The sequence below is a fragment of the Taeniopygia guttata genome, chromosome 3 (assembly GCF_048771995.1).
Source record: "Taeniopygia guttata chromosome 3, bTaeGut7.mat, whole genome shotgun sequence".
Taxonomy (NCBI): domain Eukaryota; kingdom Metazoa; phylum Chordata; class Aves; order Passeriformes; family Estrildidae; genus Taeniopygia; species Taeniopygia guttata.
In genome coordinates, this window is record NC_133027.1 from 83,393,502 (window position 1) to 83,414,338 (window position 20,837).

At 38.2% G+C, this 20,837-nt stretch overlaps 1 protein-coding gene across 2 annotated transcripts in view; it reads right to left on the bottom strand.

Moving 5' to 3' along the window:
• KIF26B (kinesin family member 26B) overlaps positions 1-20,837 on the bottom strand; it is a 285,876-nt gene that overhangs the window by 183,081 nt on the left and 81,958 nt on the right. For both annotated transcript variants that reach the window (XM_072927225.1, XM_004176410.6), the window contains exon 3: positions 14,668-15,201. In XM_072927225.1, coding sequence (XP_072783326.1) covers positions 14,668-15,201 — 534 coding nt within the window. The remainder of the gene's footprint in view (positions 1-14,667; positions 15,202-20,837) is intronic.

Genomic DNA, 20,837 nt, shown 5'->3' on the forward strand with positions numbered 1-20,837 from the left:
GTCATAAAAATCACCCAACTGTAAGCATTTGACTTGGAGGCCACTTCCTGGGGTGAATTCCATAGGCTGACAAGGTGCTCAGTTATGCTATGCTATCTTTTGTTTGCTCTTGATTTATTGCCCTCTCAGCTAATGAAATTGGAAAAAAAAAAATAAAAAAAGAGAAGAAGCAGAAGCACATCCTCAACTGGACTAAAATTTAGTTGGTGCATACTGTATTTTGTTAGTAAGTGAGCCTCCCTCTGTTCTGGTTCCCTTTCAGTGGCACAAATGGATCAACTTGTGACCATCAGGACACACACTCGGTACAGCACTCAACTTGGAATGGGATGAACCTTTCACACAGAGCACTGAACAGCCTCAGCTTTTTACATGTGCTCCTAGACTGCTCCTATTTTCCAAGATAATCATGATTTTGTCTCCTCTCATTTGATGCAACTTCTGCCATGTTTTCTATTCAAAATTTTTGTTTCAGCTTAGATTTTGCAAGCCTTGAAGGGATCCAAGCTAAGGACAGTTTTCCAGGCTCTAACTCAATACTACATTATCCAAAGCTGATCTAGCATTTAATTCAAGTGCACAAAATGATCTTTCCCCAGGATATGCAATTTGCATTTTGGTTTGCAGGAACCATCATAATCAGTCTTCATTATGACAGATTTACAGTACAAAGATGACATTCCCATGTGTCCCCTTAGGGCCTTTGTACACTAAGAATTTTAAACATGCAAACTGTCCATTCTCAGCTTTAATTCTGTGAACATTCACTTGCAAACTGAGTAATTAATACCAATCCCCATCTCCACTGACCAGCTGAATAAGGGCAGATGAAAAACAATATTTGGCTCTCATCACTGATTTTAAATTACTCTTTTTTAGAAAATACTGAGACATAATTTCTCTACTATTTTCAGATTGGATTTTAAAAAAATCAGTGATCAGTTTGGAAGATATACTCTGCAGACATGCACATTCTCAAAATTGCACCATTCTGAAAAATTAATTAGAGAGAGGAAGGGGCACAGGCTTTACTCTGGGTGTGCTCTACAGCTGTTTCTGAAAATGCAGGAGAGAGAACTACTGAATATCTATTCAGCACTAGGCCGCACTAACAAATAACAGTTATTCCTCAAGAGATTATATTCTTTCAAATTCTATCACTCTAACCTATCATGGCAATTTTGAATGGACAAATAACAACCTGATTCATCAGGAATTATTTTCCACTGCAACAGAACTCATATCAAACCAAGGGTAAACACCATACAGCTTTAATGATTTTGTATGATTTGCTGTCTAGGAAAAGTACTGTAAAAGACAAATACAAGATAGACATATGCAAGCTCTTATGTATCTTGCTATCAAGGCATTTAACTCTGGAATGCAGCACACATAGTAAATACTACCAATTCTTTACTCTTTACTCATAGCTACACTATGTGTATACTTTTACAGCAGAACTTGTTCACAGTACCTATCCAGAGAATACCCTTCCAGCTTTTGTTATAAATGATTGCCTATCTCTGTACTACATTAATCTCAGGTAGATTTGTTCTTTGTAAACTGTCTAAGACTCTTGTCTTTTAAATTTTTGCATCCTTGAAAGCTTATTATTTCCTAATTTTTACTCGTAGAATTTGCCCATTTTTATTACTGTCTGAAAGTATACTATCAAGTCTTACAACTACATTGATTTCTTTCTCTTCAAAGTCAGTCTAAATTAACTTCAAATGGCATTGTTGTACCTATTTTTCTTCTTTTTATCTTTTTTTTACATTCTGACAATGAATATAAACTTTCTCCTACACAGGATGTGAAAAACAACCAAAATTCATTGCCCCAAAGACTTTTCACAAGAAACTAAACAGACAAAATGCACTTCACTATTGTTTAAAAATAAACAGTGATTAAAATTAGTGCAGGAAAAACTGGTTGATATTTTTATAAGCAAACAGAAGGATTATACTAACTGGCCCCTTGGGGATAAAACAGATTTACAATAGATTTAATTAAATGCATTTAATGAAATTCAAATATAACAGCAACAAACTAGCACACCATCTGAAATTATGCCTGAACTCTAGTAAACTATTCTGAACTGTAATAAATGTCTCATTGTCATCTTCAGTTTTAATTTTGGCTTACTGCACCGAGAAGTTTTCTTTGCACCTGAACTGTTTTGAATGTTTTCCCTCCATTTTATTTAGAGGGTTTACAATGTAAAATTGTCAGAAGTTACTTTTCAATTAATTTTTGAAAGGAACTCTTTATTGTATTGTAATTACTTTTTAATAGGGCATCATGGACTGATTTGCTGCTCCATAGCAACACGTCGAAAGAAAGATCACTGACCACAGGTCAGTGCAAGTATAGGCTGTAATCTGTTTAACTGAAGTAAAAGGCCCCAGTGTCTTGTCACAGAGTTTACTATAGGCACTTTATAAGTCATCCTGCACAGACATTTACTCTAGAACAAAGGGAATACAAGATGGGCATGAAGCAGCTCCAAAATGTAGAGCAGTACTATATATGCAGGATAACAACCAAGCATTCTAGAACTAATGCTTGCTAATGTTTACTGCAGTGTCCTCTATGGACAATGGGGTTCATTCACACGGCGTTCAGTCTAATCCAGCATAAAAAGATTATTATAAAATCCCCAACAAAAAAAATATTACTGTTTCAAAGTAATCTTTTCCGTTTTCCAGGAGAAAAGCATTACTGTAAGGTTCCCTAGGAAAAAACACAGTACTGTAGCAGAACAAAAGGATTTTAACATTTCCTGAAATTACTTTGATAAAGTCAGAAATCAAGGCAGAGTAAACAAGAAAGATATATCCTGGACTAAGGAGCTTTTTCAAAAAATATGTTTCAAAGATGTTAAAACCTAAAAATTTCAGAGGTCACTTTAGACCTTCTACAGTCTTTTTCTCTCCCAAGGGTATGCTTTCAAGTGAATCCCACTAAAGCAGAGTCTTTATTTGCAAGTTTCTTTTTTTCTCAGAAAGCACAGTAGCAGCTTGTTTTAAAAGGCAGAGTGTATGAACTCTGTGCAGTTGATAAAAATTCCAGCTCAAGCTGTATTTGAAGATAAAAAAACAATCAACCAGCAAGATATTTTTAGTCAGTCCCTTCTGTTACCAATGTTTTTTCAAATTGTTCTGAGCCCTTATGGCTTCTGTTTCATAATCCACTATGATATTGATTCTTTCAGGCAGGCACAGAAAAATCTAACCTCAACACATGAAATGACAAGATTGCCCTTTTTGTCCTGAGTGTAACAGGAGAGAAGGTTATTCTCTCATCTCTTCACAGGCTGCATAGCAGCCACCTAAGGAATATCCTTCAACCCCCCTGTACATGTATTTCTAAACACATAAAGCATAGCACAATAGAATTTGTTTCCTCCCTCCAATAATTTTTTCTCATTTTAAAGATATGGACTTTAAAGTCTGCAAAATATTATAGTTACCAATTCAACTGGCTTTACATTATGTTTCCCAGTAAAATTTCATTTTTACCCACTTCGTGTCCATGCAATGTTTAAAAAGTCTTGGGAGGAAATTCTCTATTGGCCTAAGCACAAGCTCTTGCTGTAGTAGAGTTGTAGCTACTGAAAGGTCCTTTGGCTTTCTGTGGTAGCATCTAAAGATTTTTCAAGAAATTATGAAGAGGCATTTATAATCAATGTATTTAAATTGGGCAAAAAAATACTAGCAGAAATAGCATTGCCAAAGAATTTTTTAAATAATGAATCATATAAAATTTTCCAGCAGATAGAATGGGATACTGAGGAGTAAAAAGTTATTTTCCAGTATTTCTGCTATGCATTTATAATATATAGGTGCCCTCCCACTCTCTCACACTCAAAAAGAAACCAAGCCATAATAATTCTCTACTGCCACACTTGAAATCACCTTCCCTGGAGAACAGAGGAGGAATAAGGTGCTTTATTATTCATATTCACTGAATCATAAAATGCCTAGAGGCCACAGAAGTAATGGCCCATTGCACTGGTGCCAACTGCCCCTGCTCCAGAGACAAAGCATTGAGATGGGAGAAGTAGCAAATATTCGTAATGTATGATTAAGGTTATTGAGCAGTGAATGGAAAAGGAAGCAGAGAAATCCACATTGCTGAGATTGGAAAAGCCTCATAATCTGCACATACATAACACCCCTATCTCAAGCCTCTTTCCAGAAACCTTGAACTAAAGCAGGTCAGGTGTCTGCATTTCATCTACTTTTACATAAATAGGAATAAATCTTGATAAGCTGGGCTGTGGCAATGTTTAAAAGGATCTTTACAAAGGTTCTGAAGTGCAAGACAATAGTCAGGAGACCATAAACATCGCTGCTAAATCCTGGCTGCAAATGGCATATCCTTGCATTTAGGATTACAGAGGCAAAGACCCTTGTGACAACTGACTAAGGACGGAAAACAATGAAATGCCAGTAACACAAGAACTAGATTTTTTCCCTCCAAAGCACTTAGCTGCATGAAAACAATTTGATCCCTCATTCATCATTTACATGTAAAAGTAAAATAAAATAGATAAGCTTTAGGACCCCCTCTGATGCTCTTGTAATTTGTCAAAGAAGCATGGTGGCCAGGAACCTTTTGCTGCATTGTTCTCAAGTCATTTGAATAGTATCTTGTTATATTATTTACTGGACAGGACAAACAAAATTATTTTTTGTTTATATTGCTTCAAAGCAAAAGTATTAGAAATCTCAACAAGTGTGGAAACTAAGCCCCAGTTCAAACCTACCTAGCATTGCAAGACTCTTCAAAATTACTTTTGTAGAAACGGGTCCAAACACTGACAAAGCTTTCTGAGCACATTTTCCCTCGGTCCTGTCTCTGATCACTGCCATGATGTATCGGTATCGTACAATTAAAATTCATGTTACAACCTTTTCCACCTCCTGCACACTGGCAACAAACTTCACACAAAGTCTTCAGGGATCAGAGAAACTGATCAATTAAGCACTGATAGTATCTCATTACATTTTCTAGTGATGCACTCTGTATAATTTCTTTAATAGCACTTGAATTAATTTTCCATTTTCTATGTGGCACAGCAATAACTGAGAAAATATACAAGAATAAAACAAAGAGATGACTGTGCTTATGATTTGTGTTTAAATCCAGCTACATTGCCTAGCTCCAGCAGCCTGAAACCTGTCAGGAAGGAAAGCAAAAATAAAACCATATCTGTCATCTATCTTTTACAGGAAAGAGTATATCATTGCATGCTTTTAAAAAGTGGTTGGTTTTTTGTTTTTTTTTTTACAAAACCAGGCCTAAACTCTGCTTTTATTAACTGCCCTGATGTATAGAACTGGTAGGATTGCAGGATTCACATTACAGATATTTTATAATTATCCAGTGACACTAAGCATGCAGCCACAGCAAAGTCAGGGAAGCAGAAGTGATTTCATCAAGCAGAGCTCAAACTTTTAATTCTTTTTCTGCCCTTCCCACTAGCCTTTACATAAATTTAGGGAGATATTTATTATGCACTTATACATGCCACTTTCCCAAGTTAGAAATGTATCAATTTGAAGTAAAGCTTGACAGATGCACGTATTTGATTCAAAGAGCTCTCACAGTAGAAATGTTTCACTCACACACCAACGCACACAACTGTGACCTTGCATTGGTTGCACTTTAGCCACTTGACACTCACATCTAGCAGTCAGACATGAGACTTTCCTGTGTATAGAACCCAAGTCCTCAGATACCCGAATGACAGATGTGATGGTATCTTCAGTGCTCTCATACAAGGAGGAGTTATAACCTTCTGCTGAGGTTTGCTAGCAACACTAGCCACAATGAGTACCAACCAACCTCTTGGAAGATAAAAGTTCATCACCATTCCTTTTACTTGTAGAGCACCTCTGAATTCTGCTTGAGAGGTTATGTGGAAGTGAAAGGTGAAGTGCAATTTCATTTCTTCTCAGAGCAGTTTGCATACTTAAAAGATGCTTTCATTAGCTGAGAGGGGCTTTTTCTCACCCTTATACAGATGCAATTCTTCCTTTTCCTTCATGAAACACATCTTGGCACATTCAAAGTTCAAAAGAAGCTGAACAATCAGGTTTCTGCTTTCATTTTCAAGAGCAGTTCCAACAGACTCTTCAGAGCAGGGTGACACAAGAAAAGTATGGAGGAAAAAATCTTCCCCATTCACTAACCCAAAAGGAAAGAGTTGGCCCCTCTGAGTGCAAAATGCCACATTTGCTCCCATCACAGCTGTTCTCACACTCTGGCTGATCAGATCTTACAGGGCTGGTGTTGCTCTCAGTCTAATCTGTATTACACCAATATAACCATGTCAGCTGCTAAGCCATCATCCTGGAGTGAGACAGAAGAGGGTCTGGTCACAAATGTGTTCTATCTGACAACACCCACCTCTTAAGTCCTCAGTGCCCTGGAAGGAATGTAAGTGGAGAACCAACCAGTTTAAGTCAAATCTACTCAACTGAAGAGAATTGGTCCAAGAGACAAGTTGATGTTCCCTCTCTGATTCCATTTCAGAAGCACTTCAGAGAAAAGAAAACAATGGTTTTACATGATAGCTCTGTGGAATCCCATTTCAGAGTTACATGAGTCTCTAGCCATGCATTCCTTACTTCCCATAAGCACAGCATAGTATCAAAGCAAAAGGTTTTGTAAGTTTATTTTTTCCATAGTAACATACTCCTTTATATTTAAAGTCTCAAATACTTTTCTAAGAAGAAGTCAAAGCACAGAATTCTACAAAAGGCACAAAAATACGGTGTTTCTAAATCTAATGTTAATTCTATGTCCCATTTATGTAAAGCAAGGCGAGAAGCAAATGCCTTAGTCAATGAGACAGTACATTGATTTGTGTCCTTTTTGAGTGATATCCCTTAGGAATTAAAAGGGAAGCTCCTAAAATATTGCTTTCCAGTTCCTTTGTCATCCTCTCCTTCTGATCTCAGTTAGAGTGAGTTGCCTTTGGTTTAGTACATTTCTTTTTCCTCTCTTTGCAACTGATGCTGAAAAATTAGTAAAATACTGGAGTCTCACCCACAAGACTGAATCTTTATGCAAAAGTAAAGACCAAAATGTTTCTCAGATGAATGATTCAACCCAAGAGAACTTTTAGAATCTTCACACACTTCAGTAAGGAATAAAATTAAAAAAAAAAAAAGGTTAAAATAATTCTGAAATGTGCAACACCTACATGGAACTCCGGAAATGTTGTAGAAACTGTTGGAAAAGCACTTTTCACTGATCCGTTTATCACAGGCCTCCCTCCAAAACACAGCACCTCTCAATCACTTTCAGAACAGAGGGACACAGAGTTCATTTAAGCACTGAGTATCCTCCTCCCAGGGAACCCAGTTATACCCGTGCCAGCAAGATTCAGTGGCAGTTTCAGAAATTCTAGTCCTTACCTATATATTGGATGTACTTAAAGAAGCCTTCTCCACAGATTATATCAAATACCTTATTCTATATAGCAATTTATATCCCACTTTTTTGAACCTTAATATCATAAAGAAGGGACATTTTTATTGTCCACATAATCCTTTTATGAATTTTCCTAAGTTTTGGCCTCAATACTTTTTCTAATAAGTTTCAAAAAACAGTACATTGCATAAAAAGTGTATTTCCCTTTACTTCTAAATTGGCTGGACGAGCTATGTTATTAAACTATGAAAAAAAAGCAGGAGCTGACCATTTTTCTCTCTAGTTCTGTGCCACCTTGTTTACATCATGGGAAATAAAAGGACAATTCTGCCTCAATGTCTCAGTTTGATTTCCCCCTTTTCTATCCCATCTCTACATCCATTTTCTCACTGTTAAAAACACCTCCTCTCAGTTACTATATTTTTCAATTAATGCAAGCAATCAGCACAGCTATTATTTAAGAAATGAAACTAGTTTCACATGGACAAAATCCTTAAGCTACAAGCCGGGAAGGAACCAAGACTACAAATCCTCACTAATTGTGATCTTCTGACTTTTGCTAATTTGCAGGATTAACTCACTCCCATAATAGTCCAGATTTCTTCTTCACATCACAATTGAGTCACGGGGTATTTATATTCACAGGATAAGCCTATTTAGCTCTTTTCAGTCCATGGGATACCCTTTACCTCTTTCTTCCCTTGGTCACCACAGTATCATGAAGGCGAAAAGTAATGATTCTAAGGTCATTAAGCCATGCATAAAAATGCCATAAGAGATCAAATCATGCCAGAGTAATGCAAAAAAAATAAACCTCATCTACAGTTCACACAGACTCCAGTTTCCCCCCTTGATGATATTAGAAAAGCAGTATACAGTTGGGCTGTTAGCTGAAGGGGTGGACAGGAGGAATGAAATACAAATAGCCAACTCCAGTTATATATAAATTGGATGATCAAACAATCATGGCAAAATGTCAACCGATGACATACGCTGGCTTTAGTGGGGTCATATCTAATTATTAGTGATTCAGTTTAAAAAGGCTTTTAAGAAGAAAGCTACTTCAAAGATAACAACTAATGCATGGGGGAAGAGGGCAACAGAGATAATCAAGCAAGGATATCATTTCAGTGCCAATGATTTTGTTTGACAATCTATTTCTTGGCCCAGTCAAACAACCTTTGTAAATAAAATTCTTACACTTTCAGTATATAGTCTTATTATGGAGTCACTTTGTTAAGAGTCCAGGTCAGAGAATTAAAAAATAAAAAAATAATAATAATTTTAAAAAAATCAGTGCAAGAATTCTTCTCAGCATCATTATTCATGATTCTCACAGTAATATGAAAAAAAAGGGTTTTACTACATGCCATCATAGTCAAATGTGCATCTCATACATATAGTGACTGAACTGCTTTTGAAACATAAGCCATCCAAAAAGTCTGGACCAAAGCCTAACTGCACAAAGGCAAAATACCTCCAGCATTTGGTATCTCAGGGAATTGCGTGTGGTTGCATAAGAACACAATACTAGAAAGGTCAGTATACAGATCTCTCTTTTTGTTGTTGCTAAGATGCTCTGGTAAAATAGGTCTGTCTCTAGGAAGCATGGAATAATTATGAAAGACACCTGTTGGTCTGCAAATGGAGCAAGTAGCTTGATTTCTGTACCTTGCATTGTATGCTTTAGAACCTACTTAAATTACCCTGGCACCGATGTAGCAATCATTAACATTTTATCTTCATCCTGCTGAATACTAAGAAGCAATAGAAGCAGCAGCAAAAGCAAATGGAAGAGAAATAAATTATACAGCAAAGACTTGGAAAAAAGCTTGGAATCAAAATCCTGGATGGCAATACCTCCCACACAGGCATTGGCTCTCCATCTTGCACCTCTAATCATCACCAGTTTCTTTTTAAAAGCCTGGGCCTGAATGAACTGATGTGTTATATGAGAGCCATGACCTAAGTAAACTCCAAACAAATCATTCATCACAGCAATGCTCCAGAACAAGCTGGTACATTCTCAGAGAACTGTTCTTCTAAACACACGTTATACATAAAGAGGTAACAGAAAGCACATATTGAAGGTTTTTATCAATTGTACACAAAGACTTTTATAATTCTGTATAGGTTTGGGATCATTATGCCTGGGGCCAAGAGGCTCTCAGTAGTTTAAGGTCTAATTTTCCAAACTTTTGGTCAAAAGAGTCTTTTTAAGTAAAGGAGAGAAAGAAACAATTTTCTGTGAATATGTTCTGTTCACAGTGCCCCTACTCAAATCCTTACATGCACGTTTTGTTGCTTATGAAAAGCAAACTTCACAGCCTCAAGGTCAGGAGCAGGAGGTGCTCACCCACATCAGCCTCCACATTTTCTGTTACCCATCATTCCCTTTTATGGCCTAAATTGTTCCTGGAACTGTTGACTTTTCTCCAGTTCTTGGGCTCATTCTGACCTTCCTGTCACTCAAATCTACCAAAAACACTGTGCTAAATTTCCTCTTGTGTGCCTTTTGAAATTATCTACTTCAAGACATGAAAGATTCTTGTGCAGATCCAGGAGGATAACTAGAAGAGCAAGGAGATGCCTACAGTTTTATGCTCTGGGACTCCAACCATGATGAAGTTAATACCATGCTGTTGGTTTAAAGGCACACCAACATGAGAGGCAAGCAGGTAATTTAACATTTTAGTAAAAACTGGAGAGGTTTGACTCTAGAAAAATGTGCAACCAGCTTAATCTAGCCACTATTATCAACTCCTTTCCCTTTGAAAGCAAACCCTGAATCAGTCTGAACTCCTAAGGACTCAAATCTTAATCTTTATTGTGGTATTTTTGTTTTAGCTGCTTTATCAGCTTGTGATAATAAAGTAATAAAAGTGTTATGCATTAAATTTAATATTTCATTTTCTATGAAAATGACAAGAAGCAATCATTTCATCAAGGAATTTGGACTTTTCACTCCTACATTAGCACCCCATGCCCAGAGGGCTTTTTCTCTTTGGAAGTGTTCAGTAATCATTGGTAACTAACAAAAGTGTACTTAACACTGTGGTATCCTGTAATTTATACCAGCAGCTGCAGAAATAATTACAGCCCTTCTCAGGTAAAACCTTAACAATTTAAAAGACTTTTCTCTGAGCAGGGGAGGACTGAAATCCCTTTGAATGATAGGGAGATCCACAGAAATCTTTACAAGTGTCAAAACCGCCTGACCCACGGGGTACACAAATGCTATCTGCTGACCAGCATGGAAAGAGAACTATTTTCAGACTGAATCAAATTCTACCAAAGTTTGGCTGGTATTTTTCTACATGTATTAAACAGAAAGAGGTCAGTTTTACCCTGACCATTTCAGCATTCCTGTTTCCCTAGGAGTGCTGTAATGGGTCACTCTTTGCTTAAGACCAATCGATTTCATTTCCCTGCCTCTGATTCCCTGTTTTGCAAAAGGACCTACCACCAAAATTTGATTCAGCCCTCTTTGAGTCAGGCCTAGGGGACATCACTGATCTTTAGAATCAGATTTTTGTTTCTGTTTCAAGGAGTGCCCAAATACAGAATCATATAAAACAGGGACAGTGGAGACTGATGGGGTCACCTGCACCATCTCCCAGACTCCGGGTAGGATCAGTTTTGCCTAAAAAAATTTTAGAAGCTATTCCTCTGATGTTCTTAGGAGACTCCATTCACTAATTCCAACAATGCATCCATGAAATTGCCAGAAACTTTTTAGATCTGACATGCATTGCCAGTTAAATCTGGTACACTTCCATTTTTTTCAGATTTTAAACATATAACACATTACTAAAGCTTGTAATGTACAGATTCTGATTTGTACATTACAATTACTCCTCATTGGAAAGCACTCTTTCTGCAAAATTAATTGAATAGTGGCATTTAAGACTTATCCTAAACTACTGCAGCAGTTGAGCTTTACAATAACACAACACTCCCTTTTATTCTCATTTATTTTTATTGTTTTTCTACTGGAACTGAAACAAAAGTAGTAATTAACTGCCCATAACAAGGTTCTAATTTTAGGCAGCCTGGGAGGGAAGAGGCTAAAAAGGAGTTAACATCCTGCAACTTAAAACTGTAGGAATATTCTTGGTTCTTAAAATTGCAGTGAATCAATTTTGAGCCACAGAACTTCACTTTCAAACTAATGTTTTCTCTTTTTTTTCATTATACTTTAAGGAAGACATCACAATCGGTTTTCAAGGTACTCAACCATTTCTTTCCAAGTTCTCTAGACTGTCTAAGAAAAGCTGATTTACAATGGGATATGTCTACCACAGGTGCCATTAAGTCTAGAGCCATGAGACTGATTTCTCCCTGGACATCTACTTAACAAGATTATGATCTGGAAGAGTACTGCTCTTCTCTGTGTGAAGTGCAAGCCTTTTTTATCCCAAGAAATTATTTTCTACTCCTCTCAGCTAACACACAATGAAGTTTTTCTAATCACTATTCTTAAGGGAAGGCAAGAAAACTTAATTAATATATAGACATTCACAAGTAAATAGGCTAGCAGCACTTTTTTTAAAATTCACCTCCAAATCAAGAAGGGTTCTAATTAAGAGGAGATAACAGATTCATTCTTCCTCATGCTCTTCCCCAGCAGAGTTTTGCAACTGTAAGTGCATAACAAAAATGTATTTATGTGGGACAGAGATCTAAAATGTTCTGAAAATGTGTAGCAAGTAAGATTGGTTTATGCACACAAAAGCAAAAAAAAGAAATGCTTGCATCTTACCCATACTTGAAATTATAAACAAATTACTTTTCAAAGTTTTTCTTCTTACTACACTAATTCCCACCCTAACACAGATACTATGCAAACAAACACTAAAATCCTTTTAGTGTGCTTAAAGAAAAGAGCTATCATTATTATTTCTCAGCTGGAGAATTAAATATGGCAACTTGAGTACAGCAAGAATTTTAACATTTGAGAGTAGAATCTTAAAGGAAAATATGAAACTTATGATCAACATATTCTAACACAGACCAGCATTGCTAGACTCATTTGGGATTTTTTGTTTTGTTTTGTTCATAATTTTTTGTTTATTTTGCTGTTAATTGGGGTTTTTCGTTGGGTTTTGTGTTGGGTTTGGGGTTTTTTGGCTGAGAGGTGTCTTGAGAGCAGGCAATATTTTCTATTTCAAGGCTATTGAAAATCAAGGGTAGAGAAGAGTCCTGAATTTAACTGGCCCCAAACTACAGAATCTGTCTAGAAAATTCTGAATATTAGATTCGTCTTAGTGAATGCTTTGAAGACAAAATTAATCATCAAGGAAATTCAAACATTATAAAAAGTAAAAAAAACCCACGTTTTCACAGAACACTAATCTAAAAAATTGTGAATACATTAAAATGGAATTAATTTTCCCAATAAAAATAACAGTTATTTAGATTTGTTAAGGTGAATTCTTTGTTTAGTTTTTTAGTAGCTGAAGCATAGATCACATTTTTTTGTTAGATCAAAACTATGATCACATACTGACCTACCCAAAAATTATTCAGGTTCAGTAGAGCATAAATCCACAAAAGCATAGAGTCACATAATTTCCAGATAAAATAACTGTACTACATTTCTGGTTTTACCCAGTTTGCTTTGGTGCATGACAATATCTTAATTCTTATTAATAACATCACTTTTTTTCTGGCTATAATATCAGTTAGTTATACTAATAAAAGTTAAATATTAATTTAGAGATCTTGTAGTATGTTTATAATTTAGTAGAAAAACCAACTTCCAAAGTTATTTACGTGTCTAAAGAAGCCAGATGGGACATTTGTGAGAACATGTGAAGAACAGGCTTATGCCACAATCTGCAAGTGCTTGGGTACTCTGAGAATCCCATCAGCTGCAGTTAAGTGTGTCAGAAAGCCCTCCTGCTGCACAAAAAATCTTCTGTGCCTTCTGGTGTGGATGGGTTCTACAGGTACTTAGAGGTGTGGTGTACTAGAAAACAACAGACCAAAGAGGAGGTAAAGAACATGCTGAAAAGCATATGAAAATCTCCCAGAACTGCTAGGATCTGAAGATTACTGGACCCATTGAACCCACTGGCATCAAGAATGTAGGCAACTTAAAACATGTCTAAGAAGTTAGTGCCTGCTATGTGTACCCAAATAATCACACAGACAGAGGATGGAATAAAAGATCATCCAGATCCTCCCTGAACACCAGCTCAGAAATCACTGGTACACTAGTGCCACTTTTCTCCTGGGAGTAACCAAGTGTGGCGGGCTCCCAGCTGTTGTTCTGACTATTTTGAGTGAAAGTGAGTGAGGACTGTGTGAGCAAATGTCGGAATCTGAGGTATTGATGATTCTGAGACTGTAGAAAGTCTCTGTCTTTCTGCCCTGTTGCCAAAGAAGAAGTCATAATTAATCTGTGCTGGTGTTCAAGGTTGTTTATTCTTGCTTATCTTTAATATGTTCTGCTGCCCTGCTGCAGGTCTGTCCTGCAGGGCAGCGTGTGGGGCTCTGCCCTCAGTGGGATGTTACAAACATTATATACCAGAAACTACCTGTGCTATATTTACAATAATGTGCCAATATCTGTCACCTACGTTGAACAGTGTGTCCCCAGCCTAAACCAACAGAAAAATGCCAACACTACAGTGAAACATGGAGGGCATGAAGAAGGAGAAAAAGGACAAGACACACCCAATTTCCTCCATCTTGTCCCCTTTGAATCCCTGATCTAGAATCCTAAAATTTTACTTTTGCACCTGTGCTACACTTAATTATTACTTATATCAAACACTCAGAGCTTGTAATTCATCCTGTAAGATTGAAAACTCTTTTCCATGGACAGAGATCAGAGACAGTGTCTCTGGGGGCTCTGTACAGGGAGGTTCCTGACCCCCTGCCAGGCTCCCAGGCCTTCCAGGGCAGCCAGAGGGAAGCCCTGGATTCCCACAAGCAAATAATTGAAAATACTGTATGATTAGTTCTCTGCCATTAAAAAAACAGCTCGGTTCTGCTAGTAACAGTAACAGCTGAATTCATAGAAGGTATTCTCATTAATACCACTTTTGATCTGTGTCTCCCCCAACTCAATCCCCTATCAGTCATTTACAGCACTACTTGTCCTAGTGCTCACTTAGACAGTTCAACTTCTACCTCACAGGAGCAAACAGTGTTAGTATGCCCCTGCCAGCTTCAGAGGGAAGGAAATATGTTCTGTTACTTGAAAATACTTACTTGGTAGGGGTAGAGAGTGACTCCATTCGTTCTTGACAAAGACCAGGTGCCTTCAAGGTACTGATGAGCCTGGATAGCCACAGAGTTGAGAACATTACCATTGCTGGGGCTGGTGGCCATTTGAAAGCTGACCTTGGCTTGGTGTCCAGGAGAGCCATTTTTTTTCTCAACCCCGTTTCCAATTCCTAGACTGTTGGGTTTTCCACTGTGTTTGTTGGCAGCAAAGCCTGTATAATTAGATGGGGCATAAGGAGCAGGCAGGTATGCCCAGTCCCTGGGCTGCAGGCTGCCCATGTGCCGGGGACTCACCAACGTGGGGACATTGGAGAGAGGTGGGGGAGAGCCTGGTGAGGCATCATAATGTTCCGAGTTGGCAGCTTGCTCCAAGGTCAGCACCATCTGAATGGCCTCTTGCTTCAGCTGGTTCAGGTGTGTGGCACAAACATCACATCTGTTGTCCTTCTCATTCCACGCCTTACGAATGGTATTGGGAACTTGGAGCTTCTCATGAATCACCGAAGAGAAACCTGGGTCCTAAAAATCAAACAGAAAAGGGTAAGGGGGGGATAGGAGAGAAATGTTTAACCGCAGTCACCACACTGAAATATTACAACTGCATTTCAGAAGCAAATTTATGAGATAAGCTTAGAATGCAAACAAAAGCCATTAGATATAGTCAACATATGCCAGCAGCAGAGCTGAACAAAACTGAGAAACTAGACTGTGTTGGAAAGGAAAAATTCTTTTACTGATAAGTGGCAAATATAATAAATCCACTGCAAGCTTCAATGCATTGCAGAGAAAAGGAATTAACCTGCTTCACACCACTGCACCTAATTTCTGGCTTGAATGAAATCTGCTCTTAGTTACATAGGTGAGATTAAGAGCAGCTCCACTATAGCCAGTGGACTTGTTGCAAGGTTCACAAATCCATCTACTCATCAACCTCAGTTTTTGGTATTCAGAAAACCCAGGAAATACTCTGCAACAAAAATTTAACACTTCAAAGACAGCAGGGAAAAAAAAAAAGTATCACCACTCTCTCAAAACTCCTTTTCAGAATTCAAAACAGATGGATAGCTGATCAAGTCATTTACCAAGAATACACTTTCCAGCCTAAAAAAAGAAAAAAAAAAAAAAACAACCAAACAAAAAAAAACCCCAACAAACCACCTTTTTACTAATGAAAGTTCTAGCACTATTTTGGTTATCTGCTGATAACATAAAAGTAAAAATTTTCTTTAAAAAATAAACATGTATAGAATTAGTAATCTGTAAAGAATTATTTTCTTGTCTAAAAGCATAGTTCTGATGGAAAACCACATAATCAGCTTTAAAGCCTCTTCTCTCATAGCCTTACCTCATGGGTAGATATTTGAACATCAGTGGTGCGGCCCACAGGGCAACAACATGCACCCTGATCTGACTGCCATCACTGAAGTGCAAATTGTGAAGCCAAACAGCTATCTTAAAGCAGGCTTGTCACCAAACTGGCCTGGTTCTTATAGTACCACACAGTTTTAGAGACAGCAATGATGTGTGCACTGCACAGAGCAAAAAATGGCAGTTATTTGATGGAAATATTTATTGGAATTTTCACACCACATTCTTGCGGTTTTACAGATCAGGCAGGACAGACTTCACCTGCCCATCCCTAATTTTTAGAGACTTACTGGTGGATTGTTTTATGAGTAGTCCAAAAGTTTTAAAATCAAGTGTATCAGAATCTTTTTATCTTTGTGGCTTTAACAGCTTTAGCAGCAAAATCAGAAAGTGCATGTCTGTGTGAAGGGAAAAAAAACCACAAATAGTCAGTACTCTTATCAAGTAATTAAGTAATTTGATGAACCCCATGCATTGAGATAAACAAATTTAATGTCTTGATAGTTTGGCTGTGCTGGGAAAGTGGATAGGGGGTATAATATAGGGAGGGAGAGAATTCATTGGTAGAGGGTCATATTCATTATGATCTGTCTTTATTATAGACTGAAGCATTTTATTTTCACTGTTTAACTACCGTGAACAGCTCCTCAGCATGCAGTGATTAATTGATTCATAAATCACAGGGTGTCCTTATGCACAGCAGCAAAAGAGCAGTTCTAGCCACAAAAGCCCAGGAGAGTCATATAAGCTGATGGGAAACAACAGGAGGCTGAGGTCTGATCAAGTTGGTCATTTCTATTCCATGCACAAAGGGGGTCAGAGCATCAAAGTGTGTCAGGAAGGCAGGAACTGGATTCTGCACTAACCCTTCCCCATTAACCTTCAGGAAAGGGACCAGTGGAAATCAGGGGGAAAAAACAGGATGCAAAGTATGTCAAATCACATTTTCCATCCCAGACCATAACTAGGTCAACAGATCACATCAGATATAGGCATCCACTCCATGATGCCAGGTGTGCTGGGAAGTGGTTCTCTATTTTCCCCATAATAAGCTAGACAAAGCTGCCTATATAGCTGAAGTGAGGTATGAGTCTTCTTTTCAGGTTGTTCCACATCAGTGCAGGAAAAATCCTTGCCAGCTCTTCCTTCAGCTAGTAAGTGCCACAGAGGTGGTTGCTGCTCTTTGAAAGTCAACTTCCCCAAAGCAACAGGTAATTATATACAACATTCAGATCCAGCAGCAGTTGGAACATGGAAATTTCTGGATACTATGATAAATATTCCAAGGAAATAAAGCCTTCTTTAACGTAAACAAATGTCAGCATGATATAAATATTCAAGTAGCACACCAACTTTAAAGAGTGCTGGACAGCAGTGAATTCAGTTTCATCTCAGTGTTAAAACAAACATCAGATCATTCTGTGCTACAACAATAAACACAGAGAGAGGGAGGGAGGGAGGGAGGGAGGGAGAGAAGAAGGCAGGCTGTTCCTCCTCAGGAGCAGAAAGAAGAAACAGGCACAACCTGAACTGATTACTCCCAAGATAGGCCCTACTAATCTATCATAATCTACTAGATGGATAGCTCAATACTGGATCCAAATCTGGGATATGAAACAGAAAAGTCTACAGGACAGCAAATAAATTTTGATAAATTCAGCTTCCAGAAGGACATTAGTCACAGTTTTGTTCTCAAAACAAAACTGAGAGAGCCTAGAGAGTTTACTTCCTTATTTTGTGCTAAGCAGCTCTACTATAATTTCACAGAAGTGGCTGACAGTCTTACAACATGTTTAGCAGGGAAGAGGCCAAAGCTGAACAATCCCTATACCCTTGCTCAAAGAGCAGATATACTACACTGGCTGTTTCAGTATTTCATCTGCAAGCAGTCCTCTGCACACATTCCCCCAGGAATGCATATTAGTTCAATAGCCAATATCTTGTCCCATACAGAAGTGACGGGCAAGCCTTGCTGGATAAGCACTTTAAGCCAGCTGCACAGAGCAGCAGGAGCTGAAAAAGGTTATAGTCTCTAACAAAACATGTGAGGTCTAAGAAACTCCACACTCCCTGGCACAGGAGCAGATTAGCTCATGAAATCTGAGGTTGACACTGAAAATACCATTTCTATTTTGGCACTCATTTCCAGTCCTGACAAAGCATAATGACACTGAAAACTGAAGCAGAACTTTAAAAACCGCAAGAGAGTCTGCTTTGAGTTCAGGGCAAAGGTTCATGATGGTATCTCTTTTGCTGCAATGGTTCACCCAACTTTAGTATAAACAGCATTACTGTAAACTTCTATTCCTATAATAAACAAATGAAGGCATGTAAGAGGTCTGAAAACTTCAGGAGATCAGCCACAATATAGACTATTGCATAAATGCACAAGGCAAGCGGCAAACTAAACAGAGTGCACACTGAGCTATTCTGCAAGAGGGCTTTTCATGTTACCTTTGAGTTCTCAAGGTCAAGTAAACACCAAGACAGTAACTAATCTCTCGTCTTTGTTCCTAAACTAATAACCCATATGGGAAAGAAAGAAGATGGAAGGAAATTTTGGGTGTTAGAGACCTATCATAGGTGAGCTGATGAATTCTTGTTTTACCCAGTGAAAACATATACAGAAAACGAGCGCTACTTAAACACTGAAGTACACAGACAGCTCTGCCAGGGTAAATTCAGTCCTGACTTCATGGGGGAGAAGGAATTGTATGATTACTGTATGACAAGATAATGGAGAAGCATCCTCCACCTCTTTCATACCCCTTCATAAATCTGCACCTTGCTGCATAGCGTTCACAGTGTTCTAACTCCATCGCTAGGAAAGCAGATGACAAAGAGAATAAATCCTTTCCTTTCCTTCCTGCCACCCAGCTTAGAGCCCATCTTCTTCAAAAGAGAAAGCAAACAACCACTTCCAGCACGAAGCACCCTCTGTTTCATGCATACATTTACACAAAGCTCACAAGGAGACACAATGAAAGCAGGATGTGCTCAGATGGTGGACACAGAGACAGACAAGAAATAGGATGAACAATCTATACCTTTACATGTTACATGGAGCCTAGGTGATCATAGATTCATATACAAATACCTTATACACATTCTACTCTTTTGCAAGCATACAGCAGGCAGATACTAATATAGGTCATACTCACTAAGATTTCATACATAACTGTATTTTATTTGGTCAATGACAGCCTATGCAAGTTAGACATGGTAGTCTTATGTCATTACCTCAGAGAAAAATCAGATATACAATGGATCCCAAGACCTCCTTGAACAAATTGTGTTCTTCAACAACAATATTACTCATTACTCTTTACAGAAAGACAAAGCAGTCAATACTAAATCACAGAGGCCAGCTTCTGCTTGAAGATGCTCACAGAAGGCTCATGGAGTTCTTTTTTTTTCTGAAAGGGTCCATGTAGAAATGACTGCTGGTATTTAATTCATCACACAAGGTAAGGGGAGAGGTAGGGGAAAATAATGATCCAAGTTCTTCCCAGGAAGAAGTGCATTTTCCGGGTATTCCCATTCCACAGGCAGGGTGTAGAAGAACTAATTAAGAAACTTTAGTAGGAAGGAAGCTTTACCTTGATAAAAATCCTCAAATTATTCCATGACTGCACAAGTATCTCTGCTCTAAGCACAATCCTGTTAGTCAACAGCTGGTCTCTATTTAGGAAAAAGTAAGGAGGGGAAAAAAAGAAAAAAGGAAAAATGAGAAAATCTCGTCCATTCTCCGTTCTCTCTTGAGGGTGTACTTTCCAGCCCAATAAAGAGATTATACTTGTAATTTACTTTTCCAAGGCACTTATGTTATTTTCTAAGTGATTCTGCATCCTAACTTAAACATATCCTATCATCTTCTAGGCTACATTTGAGAGATTTTCTGTTTGCAGCATTCCAGATCCCCAACAGTTGAAAAAACAGCTCCTCGCCATTACAATGGCACCGCTTCTGTTAAAGAAAAACTAAGTCCAAATATACTGAAGCCAATGGGAGGTTTTTGTCAAATAAGCATGACAGGATATACGCTGTGACTCTAAATTAACGGTACTGCACCAAACTGAGATGGGAGCTGCTCTTGGATAAAAACAAGTTCACTTCATTCAGTAAAGATCGAATCATCTGAATTATTTAAGTTGATGGGATCTGCCCTAGCACAAGCAGTCTTCTGGTAAGTAAAAGCCGAGGTTGCACATGGGCAAGACCAAGAGGGCAGTAAGGTGGCCTCCTCCCTTGTTCTATTGCTCTGTATGCAGCAACTGACACCTTCTCTGGGCAAGACCATGCTCCCTACCCTCCCTGCCACTGAAGTCACCCCTCACACCAAACAAAGCATTTTCAAATAAGCCATCCATTACCACTCCCAGCCGAGTGAATGAAACCATCTCCTCTGCTAGAAGAGAATACATTTCACACTCTTCCTTCTGAAACTCTCTCTTTTCCCTAGTGGCAACATTCCTCACTGTTACTCCATGCTGGGGACAGTAGAGAGAGTAGTCATAAGGAAAGCCTGGTAGAATAACAAAAAGCTTTTTTACCTTAGCCTGTTTCCAGAAAGCCCTTGTAAAAGCACTCTCTTACCAACAGCAGGGAAAACTTCAGCAGTATTATTATGCCTCACCTCTTTAACTATTGCCATTCTTGTCTGTCAAACTTGAACATTCTGCTGCTGACTTGAGCCTTTCATTTCAAAAAGGCAATGAGAGTACACCCTGTCCTACAGTCAGTATCTCCAAAACACATCTGGAAGACCAGTTCTTTTCAGAAAGAGG